The sequence below is a fragment of the Sarcophilus harrisii genome, chromosome 3 (assembly GCF_902635505.1).
Source record: "Sarcophilus harrisii chromosome 3, mSarHar1.11, whole genome shotgun sequence".
Classification (NCBI taxonomy): domain Eukaryota; kingdom Metazoa; phylum Chordata; class Mammalia; order Dasyuromorphia; family Dasyuridae; genus Sarcophilus; species Sarcophilus harrisii.
This window is the reverse complement of record NC_045428.1, coordinates 81,554,676-81,566,731: the sequence shown is the minus strand read 5'-3', so window position 1 is coordinate 81,566,731 and position 12,056 is coordinate 81,554,676. Positions and strand designations below refer to the sequence as shown.

At 33.6% G+C, this 12,056-nt stretch overlaps 1 protein-coding gene across 5 annotated transcripts in view; it reads left to right on the top strand.

The window, feature by feature from the left end:
* Nucleotides 1–12,056, top strand: part of KIAA2012 (KIAA2012 ortholog) — a 152,808-nt gene that overhangs the window by 122,816 nt on the left and 17,936 nt on the right. For all 5 annotated transcript variants that reach the window (XM_031958315.1, XM_031958316.1, XM_031958317.1 and 2 more), the window contains 3 exons: nucleotides 255–381; nucleotides 1,771–1,888; nucleotides 3,122–3,435. In XM_031958315.1, the coding sequence (XP_031814175.1) occupies nucleotides 255–381; nucleotides 1,771–1,888; nucleotides 3,122–3,435 (559 nt within the window). The remainder of the gene's footprint in view (nucleotides 1–254; nucleotides 382–1,770; nucleotides 1,889–3,121; nucleotides 3,436–12,056) is intronic.

The window sequence follows — 12,056 nt, the reverse complement described above, 5'->3', positions numbered from 1 at the left end:
CCAGCTGCCCAGGGAAAGGCATAAACTGTATGGTTGGTTAAATAACATTCAGAGTGCACCACCTCCCCCACTCTATGAGTCTCAGGGCTGGCAGGAAGAAGCCACAAAGTAAAGGATCAGCCCTTAAAAGATTCTTAGCTAGTGGAGGATTAAGAGAAGGGGAGTGTCCTAGCTCCAGCCCCAGATCTCTCCCTTGAAAACAGCCCCATTGCCTTGCACTGAGGAGATAATGAAATACTGCCCCATCTCACAAGACCTCTAGGAAATGGTCCGGTGCCACCGAAGACAGTGAGAAAAAAGAAGCAATCTCTCTCAAGAAGTAGAAAAGGGAAGGATGTGCCCCCAAAACTCGGCAAGCTGGCTGCAGAAAACATCCATTCTGTAAGTATTTAAGGTCTGCTCCAAAAGCTGAATCTGGTTCTCACCACCAGCTTTTTTTCCTCTATGAAGAGCCTTCATGGTAACTTCCATCATGGAGGAAGTTTTACTGGAGCCCTCCAACCACAACCAAGTTAATTGTCTTTTGTTTGGAATTTCCTGAAAAATTCATCTTTTATAGAAGAGTTTCCCTGGTCCTAGTCTGAATCCAGGAAACTATGCCTTGGGGAGATATGAGATGATGCATCCTTGAAAGCTGCCTGCCTGATTAAAAAGAATTACTAAAAACAGCAATACTATTTATGCATGGTCTACTGTGATGCTTCATCATGGTGTGGAACCCTGAATTCTCAAGGATTAAGACAACGGAGTACAAGCTCTGATTGGTCTTACCATGATAAGCAAATGCTTTACAGCTCTCGGAACCTCAGTTTCCTCATCTATAAAACTGGGATAATCATAAAATACCTGTATCATAGATCGGACTGTAGTGTAATGTATAATAAAGCTGGAAAGAAATTTGTAAAGCACTTAGCACAGTGCCAGGCACTATACTAAGTTTTATAATTATTATCCTATTCAAATAAGATATATGTATATATATATTATTACCTCCACTTTATAGATGTATCTATAACACCAACAAATTTCTGGCAATATGGCCCTCTGCATTTAGCTAGGCTAGCTCAGATCCAGCAGCAACATCACAGCTCATTTTTATAATGACAAAGTACTTTGTCACAACAATCTTGTGACATAGGTGGAACTTTAGATCCACTTCTGAGAAATGTGATACCATCAGCATCAGAGACAGACACTGAAGGTATACTAGTAATGCAGTCCAATACCTTCCTTAAAAATTTAAGAAGGAAATAGACCTCTAAAGCAAAGCTTCTTAAATTGTGGGTCACAACTCAATATGGGGTTCTGTAACTAAATGTGTGAATTGCAAAAAAAAATGGCAAGAATAAAAGATTTCTGAATGCAAGGATCAAAAACTCAACCAATCAAAATCAAACAAGTAATGAGTCCAAGATATTTCTAGCAGTGCTTGCTCTTGTTGCATCTTGTGACTTACACAGTTTTGGTTCTGAACTCATAGCATATGCTCTTTGAATAAACATGAATAAAAAATGCTAGAAACACCCCAACTCAGATTCAAGGAGAAGTTGTGAATGGGAAAAATTTAAGAAGACTTGCTCTAGCATATATCTTTTTTGTCCTTAATCCCAAAGTGAATCTTGCCTGTTTGTCTTACCAGTCTAAAAATCCCCAACTTCTAATTGACTTCCCTATACCCAAACATAGCCTGCTCTTATTGCACCACCTAAACCTTCCTCAGCTAACAAAAGTCTCTTAATAATTCCTCTTCTTTGATTTTTCCTTCTCTAGGAAAAACAGTTGCCTGAGAAAACCAAAAGGAAGAAAAAAAATGAAGTAAATAAGCCTAAGGCTTCTCTTAATGTTGGCAAAGGAGAAAAGCCCCAAAACAAAACAGAGATTGTTGGAGGTAAGGAAATATATACATAGGAGGAAAAAATAAAATTTACTGGAATGGAAGACCCTTAACAGATAGGAGATTTCTGAAGAGAATTGGCAACCAATCCAAGAGAAAACCATTCTTTGCAGAGCTTATCAACAAGACCAGTTCCTTCCAGAGAACTGTCATTAACCCCATTCTCAAGATGAAAGGAGGCATTTCTGATGCTTGCCAAATTTCATTTGACCTATAGATACTATACTTGAAGTGAACGACTGTATCTTCCAAATAAAAATGCCTTTATCATTTAAAGCCTATTTCAACTTGGCCAACTCTAACTTTTCAGCTTTACTGTACATTACTCTTCTCCCTATATACTACAGTTACCCTTTTAACATCACAACTTCCCTCATTATGGTTTCTAAATATCTTGGGCTGGTATAAGAAATTAAATGGGAAGTTGGGGGGGGGGGAGTTTTGTGAAAGTCATAACACACAAAGACCAGCAGACAACAAAGAAAAACTTTAGAAACTCAGAAATGTATAAAATATATGTATAGTAGTTTATAACATCAACATATTTGTCCTTTAATACCATAATAATTCTGACTTCTTCTCTGGTACAAAAGGAGAGACAAAAAATTTTACACAGATTTTCCAGATTGTGGGAGCACTGTCTCCCTAACACCTGTGATGTGGAAGGGACAATTGTATAGTATAGTCATATTAGTCTTGTCAACTATATTCTATATTTTTTTCCACACTTTTGTACAAGACATAATGCTTGCCTGGAATTCATTCCCTCTTTACCTTTGCCTCTTAAAATCCCTAGCTTGGTTTTTTGTTTTGTATTGTATTTTTAAAACTTGACTCAAACTCCCATCTCTTACATGAGCTGATCTTATAACTGCTAGTGCCTTTCCCCACAAAAATCACCTTATAGTGGGTAGAGCCAAAATAGTGGAATAAAACCAGGGACTTGGCTGAGCGCTCCTCTAAACTCCTCCAAATTTCTTTAAATAATAACTCTAAATGAAATTATCTTTTATTTTGTATGTACCTAATCTAACACAGGATATTGCAAAAATCTTAGGGTTGTTTTAAGGTATGAAAGCTTCTAAAAGTATTTTCTCTTCCAGCTAAATTAAACTATTACAGCCAAAGATTCACTTTTGTTCCTGTATTCTCAGTGTCAGGCATGTTGTAAGTATTTACTAATTACTTAATTGACTGATTACTTGCATCTTGATTGGGGGTTTACAGGAAAGCCAAAGAAACAAAAAACTGAAAAGAAGACATCCAAGAAAAAAATATCAAGAGCCAAGAGGAAAGAGACAGTGCAAAAGGATACTCTTCCAACGATAGAATCAGAGACAAATTACCCTTCATCTCCAGAAGATGTATCTGATGAAGAATGTTCTTTCTCAAGCTACAACTCACAAGACTTTATACTTCCTCCAAAATTCCAAACTCCTGAAAGTCAAGTTTCCAGAGATAAAAGATTATCTCCTGTCCAGACAGTTATTGTCAAAGAAAATGTAGATTCTGAAGAGGATAAAAGTGCTGATACTTCCAAGGTAAGAATGGCTGTTTTCTAATTCTGATAGGGGATGAAATGGGATCTAGAATTCTAAAAGGAGAAAAATACTGATTTTTAAAAAATCTAACTCTATATCCTTACTATTACTTCCGGGTAGAGGGCATCACTGGATGCTGATGAAATTAAGAAGAAAAAGAACCTAATTCCTTCTTTCATTGGCTTTACATTCTATTGGGCACAATATAATAAACAAAGATAAAAACAGTGGTTTGTGATATCTTAGGAGTTTGGGAGAGAGAATGAGAGCTCCATACAAAGTTTTTGAGGAAAATTACAGAAGGACAAAGTAATTTAAGCCTTGGGATCTAGACTTGAATCAAGATGTGTACTCTAATGTCAACAATTTCACAAAGGAAGTGACAAATTTAGTCTCAAAGGAACGAAAAAGTTCCTGTGAAGTATAGAGATAGAAATATGGAGGAAAGACAGATATTGCAGACAAGAGATGTCTGGGAATCACAGCTGAAAAGAAGCTTAGAGGCCATCTAATCCAACCAGAGAGGTAATATGATCGATCCACTCATAAAAAAGATCAAGTGGCAGAGCTGAGATTGGAACCATAATCTTCCATACCCAGCACTTTGTACAATTCTTCCTCATGTAGAATTTAGGCAATAATAATACAGTAGTACTATTTGGTTAGAGCACGAAATATATAATGGAAAATAATATGAATAGATGCTAGAAAAGTAGATGGGAACCAAATTGAGGAAGGCTTTAAAATGTCAAACTAAAGCAAATTTTATATGGGATAATAAAGATGTCTTCCCCCATCATTTTCAAATTCTGATTTTAAATAGATATTTATGGATGCCTTTTTATATCACTCTTTCCAAACTACACCCTATTCTTCTCCCTTTGTGGGAAAAATCATTGAACAAAATGTCCTGACCTTATTTTGTCTTCTCCTGCCATGAAAGAAGAGGTATGTTTTATTATATGTTCCCAGGAGAGCAATAATTGAGTTCCAGGTATTCAAGGTTCAGCTTCCTCAAAGTGATCTTTCCATTTATGTTATTTTTCAATCAATAATTAATCAACCAATAAACATTTAATCAGCACCTATTATGAGTCACTCACTAATCATTGGATGTATTTTTCTCTCAGTCTTGCTTATTTCACTCTCCTCCAGCAGATAAAACTCTTCCTCTGTTTCTCCAAATGCATATATCTACCATTTCTTACTTCACAATATTCATATACCATATAGGTTTTTCATCCATTCCTCAACTGATGGGCACTCATTTTGTTTCCAGTTCCTTACTAAACACAAAGAGTATTGATATGAATATTTTGATACATATTAGATTTTTGTTTCTCTATTTGACTTTCCTCAATGTATGTACTCAATAATGGGTTAAAAAAGCATGTTCAGTTAAGTCATTTTTCTTGCATAATTCCAAAATGATATCAAGAACAGCTGGAGTAATTCATAGTTCTATCAGCAGTGTATTAATGTGTTCCCATAGCCCCTCCAACATAAACTGTTCCCATTTTTTTCTCATCTTTGCTCATTCCCATTATGTGAAGTCAGACTTAAAATTGTTTCAATTTGCTTTTCTCAAGTAGAGAATACTTCTATGTTTTTATTGTCGTTCAGTCATTTTCAATTGTGTCCACCTCTTTATGATCCATTTGGGGTTTTCTTGGCAAAAATATGGAGTGTTTGCCATTTATTTCTCCAGCTCATTTTACATATAATAAAACAAATTCAGTGACTAGTCCAGGGTCACACAGCAGGTAAATGTCTGAGGCCAGCATTGTTTTGGTTTTGATGGCTCAGATTCAATGTAAATAGCAATTATTTCTGTCCTGGCTCGAAAATCGGAGGCTCTCCCCTGTCCTGATTGATTCTTTTATAGAAGACAAAGTAGGATCTTTTACCTCAATCCTTACTTAGTCTTTAACTATTGAATGGGTGTTTCCTCAAATTAACTGAGATCTGGAGAAAAGACCCTGTCTTAAAAAGGTTAAGGTCTCCCCACTATATCCTGGACGACCACCACCAGTTGTCCTGACCAATGTCTTGCCACTAAATTATAATGACTCTGGAGGAAAGCGAGAGGCTGGTGACATTGTGAAGCCCTATCTCAATTAAATCCAAATCACTTGCAAGTCGAGACATCCTCCTTGTGATGTCATTGATGCTCTTTTGAGAATGAAGGTTGAACAGTGAGACCTCATCTGAACTCAGAAAGGTGAGTTTTCCTGACTCTAGCCCCACTGTGTAACAGGATGCACCTAGCTGTACATTCCCGTATGATCTGCAATTTTCAATTCTTGAAATTGTTTTGTTCTCCATCTTAGACTACAATCTCTTTTGAGGAATGATTCTTCATGTTACACATTTGTGTCAGTTTTAGATATTATGTATATTACACTTTTATCAATGATGTTTGATGTTCTTCCATGGCATCCCATCCAAAATATTAGTATAAATCATGTGGTCTATGCAGTCAGAAAATAAGAGGCAGTGAAAGAATCCCTAAATTTAGTGTTTTAGAGTCAGAACTTGAGATCTGAGAGATTATAGATTTACAGGCTCATAAGATTTAAAGAGATAAATTTTATTTTATTTTAAATATTTATATTTATTATATATATTATATATAATCTATTTTATTTTTATTTATAAAGAGCTTTAGAGTTATCAAACACTTTACAAACACTATCTTATTTGAGCTTCCCCAAAACTCTGTTAGGTACTAACAGAGGGGATTAAGATGTGTCCTCCATTGTATTATTATATATACAGGCATTATTATATTTTTCTCATTTTATGAATGAGAAAATTCAGCCTCAGTAATTCATCCAAATAATGGATGATTATTTAATAAACATCAGGATTTGAATACAAGTTTACAGCACTCTATTTACTGTGTCATGCTGCCTTCTATATATTAGTGTTCATTTAGTAGAATGGAAGCTTCTAAGCTTCTTGAGGACAGATATCCCATTTTTGTATTTGCATCCTCATAACCTAGCACAATGCCTGGACCAAAGTAGGAGCTTAATAGATGTTTGTTCATGGGTCTACTCCGATCCCTATCTCCATTTTACAGGTGAGATAGCAGAGGCTCAAAAATAGAAAAATAGGGAAAACATGCTACAGGTATATCTCATTTTATTATGCTTCATTCACTTTATTGTGCTTTGTAAACGCTGCATTTTTTACAAATTGAAGGTTTGTGGATTTCCTTGATTTCCAATTCTAACCACCACAAAAAGAGGTGCTATAAGTATTTTTTATGCAAATAGGTCCTTTTTTCCTTTTTTGGATCTTTTTCAGATACATCCTGGGTCAAACAATATGCAGAGTATTAGTTCCACATTGCTCTCCAGAATGGTTGGATCAGTTCATAACTCTACTAAAAATTTTCCCACATCCCCTCAACATTTATAATTTTCCTTTTTTGTCATACCAGCTAATCGATCAGTGATCTGTGATGTTAGTATCACAATTGTTTGGGGCACCACAAACCACAACCACATAAAACCATGAACTTATTGATAAACATTTTGTGTCCTGAGTGCTCCACTTTACTTTGTGATCCTTAAAGCTCTACATAAATGCCTGTTGTTGTTAGCCTAGAATAAAGCACTTTGCAAACCTAGTCTATATAAAAGCCAGTTGTGATAGTGATGTGGGTATTGATGGTGGGTGATGGTGGTTAGCCTATAGTCACAGACTAGAGATGACTTCATTCCCTAAGTCTTTTACTATACTCACGTTGTTCTCAAACCCTGATTTTAGAACACTATAGGGGTTTGCTGTGGTATATGTTTAACAAGCAGACTTTTAAAAAAAAATTCATAAACATTATTGGGGTGAACTGGTAAATGTTTAATAACCAAGCCCCAAAAAATGTATTCACAAACACTTTTTAAAATTTAATCTGAATTATTATTAGCACTTTTATACCTAGTAAGTCAGCAAAATAATAAATCAAGCCCTCTTTCGTGGGCCTTCCAATTTTTAAGGTATAAATGGCTCACACTGAAAATTTAACAATGGACTCACAGGTTAGAACTTAGCTCTGACACACCTTGGGGTGAGGCTTCTGGGGGAGATGTGGAAAAGCCTGGAATTTTGGGGAAATGACTAAGACAGTCATCATTTAGCCTTTCCCAAGGGGAAAAAAAGTTTTATTTTCAACTTTTTTCCCAGTATCTATTTGCTTTTCCTTTAATGTAAAGTGTTTACAAAGTATAATTAGTCAATTAATAGTATTTACTAAAGATGTGATGTGTGCAGACATATTTACATATTTTGAAGTAGTCTTAATGACAAGCATAATAATTTTAACAACATATTTAATATATAATAAAATTTATATTTACGTATAATTAATATAATATATAAATGATATATTAATTATATATAAATGATACATTTAATGTGTAATAAATAAAAATACATTGTATAATAAATAATAAATTTTGGTACATTGTTTCATTTGATCATCCCCTCAAACTCTGTGCCTTGTATGTAAGGCAAGCATTATTATGCCCATTTTCTCAATAAAGAAATTAGGGCATAAAAAGGTTAAGAAATTTACCCACAGTACCACAGGAGGTAAATGGCAGAGCCATGATGATCTGCCATATCTCTTTGGCACCATTATGCTTTCCTTTAAAATACTAGTAACTGTAACATTTGTACAAAAGTTTCTAATCACTTTAGCACCAGGATCTAAAATTTGAAAATTATAGGAATAAATGGGCCTTAAGTACTGAGGGAGACTTTTCCCCACTTAAAATAAAGGTGACAACCTCTCTCCATGAGTAAATGTGGCAGTAACACATACTGTGTATGTAACATGATACAGTTACATATAGCTGTAACAAAATAATATGAAAGTGGCTTTTATTTGCCCATACTTGACCCAAGTAAGTGGAGATTTTATTAAACAATAATTTTATAAGCAAGACTTTGGAAATTAATTTGAGATACATTTCTTTATTTAACCTAAATTTTATAATTACTCTTTAGACAGTTCCTCTTCCTAATGAAAAATATACTTTAATAAATTAAATTCATGGGAGAAATGGTGTCATTCTTTCTTGTTTCTTACACTTTGGTTTTTAGCATAGCAGAATAAATAAGTAATTATGGGGCCCAGAACTGAATTATGGCCTACTTGTGAAGATGATAAGAAAAAAAAAAAAAAAAAAAAGGAAAATGACAAACATTGGAGAGGATTTGGGAAAATAGGTAAACTGACAGTAGAGGTATGAATTAGTCTAGCCTTTCTGTAAAGGAATTTGAAATTGTCTAAAAAGTTATTAAACTATCCATATTTTTTAACCTAAAGATACTGCTATAAGGTTGATACCCCAGAGAAATCAAAGAAAGAGTAATAGGATCCTAGACAGAAATACATTTATGGAAGCTCTTTTTGTGGTGGTAAAGAATTAGAAACTGAGGAGAGTACCCTTCAATTAGGGAATGGCTAAATAAATCATGACATATGAATGTGGGGGAATACTATAGTGTTCAATCTTAAAAAAGTTTCGGAAAAAACTAGGAAGATCTATTTAAACTGATGCAAAAATAAAGTGAGCATCACCAGTTAAACAAATTTAAAACTAATAGCAATATTGTAAAAATAATCAACATTGAAAGACTAAGAGATTTATCAACCCAATAATCAACAAAAATCTAAAGGACTCATGGTAAGACATTTTATCCATCTCCAGGTAATAATAATAATAACTAATATTTAGATAGTATTTACTATGTGTCAAACATTATAAAGAAATGATAGACTGAGTGAACATTGAAGCATCTTTTCTTTCTATTGCTTTTTTTGAGGGGAAGGGGAGCATGACTACCAAAAAAAATTTGTTTTGCATGGTTAATCATATTTGTAATGTATTTTATTTTTCTTACTTTCAGTAAGTAGGGGAAAGAGAGTACTTGAAATTGAAAAAAAAATTTAAAGAATTTAGGCAGCTGAATCTTGACTCTACTACTTACTAGTAAGCTGTGTGATTATATGAGTCACAATGTTTCTGAACTGAGTTCACTTCTAAAAGTGGGCATAAAAATGTTTTTACTACTTGTCTCCAAGATTGTAATAAAAGTGTTTTGTAAATTATAAAAAATATAAGTATGAATTATTATTATTATGTTATCCTGGTTCATGGTCTGATATTCCTTATGATTTTATGTTTTAAGATTTCTAAAGATACTGATAAAAAGCCAGCTATGTTCTATTAATGGGTTAAATGGACCAATCTGAAGAGGCAGTATTTTTTAATTTTTTTGCTTTAAAGAAAAAAAACCTGAAAAGAATATTAACAAAAGATCAGGTAAAATTAGCTGAGACTCTTAAGTGGATAAAAAGTCCTAAGAAGTTTTTAACTTATCAAGGCATCCTTTATATCATACCTGAGACAAAGCAGATAAACTCTGGACATCTTGCAACCTGTGCTGGTCATTTGAGACCCAGATTTCAAAAGTATCATAAGGGATGGGTAAGAAATCTCTTCTGATGAAATAACAGGCTATATAGAATACTAGATTACATAAATATAATGGAATGTTATGGAAATAATGAGCAGGATGATTTCAGAAAATCCTGGAAAGACTTACATGAACTGATGCTGAGTGAAGTGAGCAGAACCAGGAGAATCTTGTACACTGTAACCACAATATTGTTTATTGAAGAATTGTGAATGAATTAGTTATTTTCAGCAATATAATACATAGCAAGACAATCCTAAAGGACTCACGCTGAAGCATACTATTTGCCTCCAGAGAAAGAACTGATAATATTTGAATATAGACTGAAACCTATCATTTTTCATTCTTTTCTTTTTCTTTCTTTCCTTCTTTATTTTTCTTTTATTCAAGTCTTGTACAAAATGACTAATATAGAAATGTTCTGCATAATTATGCACATATAAACTATATCTGATGCTAAGGAAGGGGGATTAGGGAAAGAGGGATAGAATTTGGAACTCAAAACTTCAAAAATGTTTTAAAATATTTCAAGGTATGATGATGGGAATAAAATATATTTTTAAAAATAAATCAATAAGTAATTTTGAACAAAAATTGAGAATTACTTTCAGCTTACATTTATAATTCTTACTTGTATTCTAAGAATGCATGGCTATCAATGTCACATCTTGTATGCATAAGCTTTACTGAGACTATTGAGTAGCAATTGACTACTACTATTGAGTAACAATCTTATAATCGAAGCATATTTATAATGCCACTGTAAATTTGCTTTCAGATATTCATAATCATATTTAAAATTCTGTTTAGAAAAATATATTTCATATTTCTAGGACATTTTTCAGTCTTTTCAAAGCTATGAAAAATCTGTCTTCTAAGAAGATCCTAGTAGATAGTAACTTCCTTGAGGGCAGGGGCCAGTTTAAATTTTTCTTTGTTTACCTTCTACCTGGCACATAGTGAGTATTCAATCAATGCTGATTGCATCTTTAGAATTAAAGGGTCAGGTAACAGCCCTGATCCATTACCATGATCTGGACCTTGATGCCATATCAGATTCATCTGGTCTGTCAGTTTTACAGAGAACTTGCTCACTCTGATTTCATCCCAAGGAATTGTCTTTGTGCTAGTAATGAAAATTCTCTAAAGAATTTTTTTTGCATGTTCTTGTTTTATGACTGCAGGCTTTATGTCCATAACAGTGAATTCTGCCTTTGCAAAGGCTGCAGGAAAGGGATGACCTATATTTTGCATTTAAAAACTTTCATAATTTGATCTTAACCTCTATTTTCAGAATTATTAGGATAGAGGAGACATAATCAAGGCAGTAAGTCTCTTATCAGATAACCCAATAATAGACTATTAAAGTTTCCTTTAATAATATAATAGAGAGTTGACCACTGGATAAGATTTGTAAAACTTCTAGTGATTGGTTAATTAAGGAATCAGCCACATCCTTTTAAAAAGCAAGCTGGTTCCATTCTATAGCTCTTAGAAGTCAGCTCTGAAGAAAGAACTTAGCTTTTGAAGGAGCTGTGAGGCCTTGAAAACTGACTCTTAACCTGTGCATTTCTTTCAGAATACAAGGTGAGGAGAGGGGGATCTTTTAATATTTTCTTTAGTTTTCAGGCTATAGTTATTTAGTTTTCTAATAAATAAATCATTATATTATATGATATAATATCATAATTATAATGGAATATTATTGTGCTATAAGAAATAAAAAGCAGGTCCTCTGCAGTAACTTTTGTATGGTTTAATTCTTAAATGTTAATTTGTTGTATGAAGTCCATTATGAATGTGGAAGCTGCTATAAACAGTGTATGTTCTATCCCTAAAATATGGGTGCCTAGAAATGAGCCTAGAGTCAAAAGGGAAAACTCTAGTTAAAAGAATGCCTCATGACTTAAAGAGATAAATGTATTAAGAGCATGCTATGAGGAGTCTGTGGAGCTAATTTTTTTTTTAATTTTACTTTTAAACACAACTAGATCCTTTTATTGTAATATGGGTATGTACAACTATTCCAAGAGCTTTATGGACTGAAGGTCCATTCCATAATGTTTACTGGCCTAAAAACTCTGAATACATTGTCTCCAAGTATTTAATCACTTTTGGAAACCCCAAAA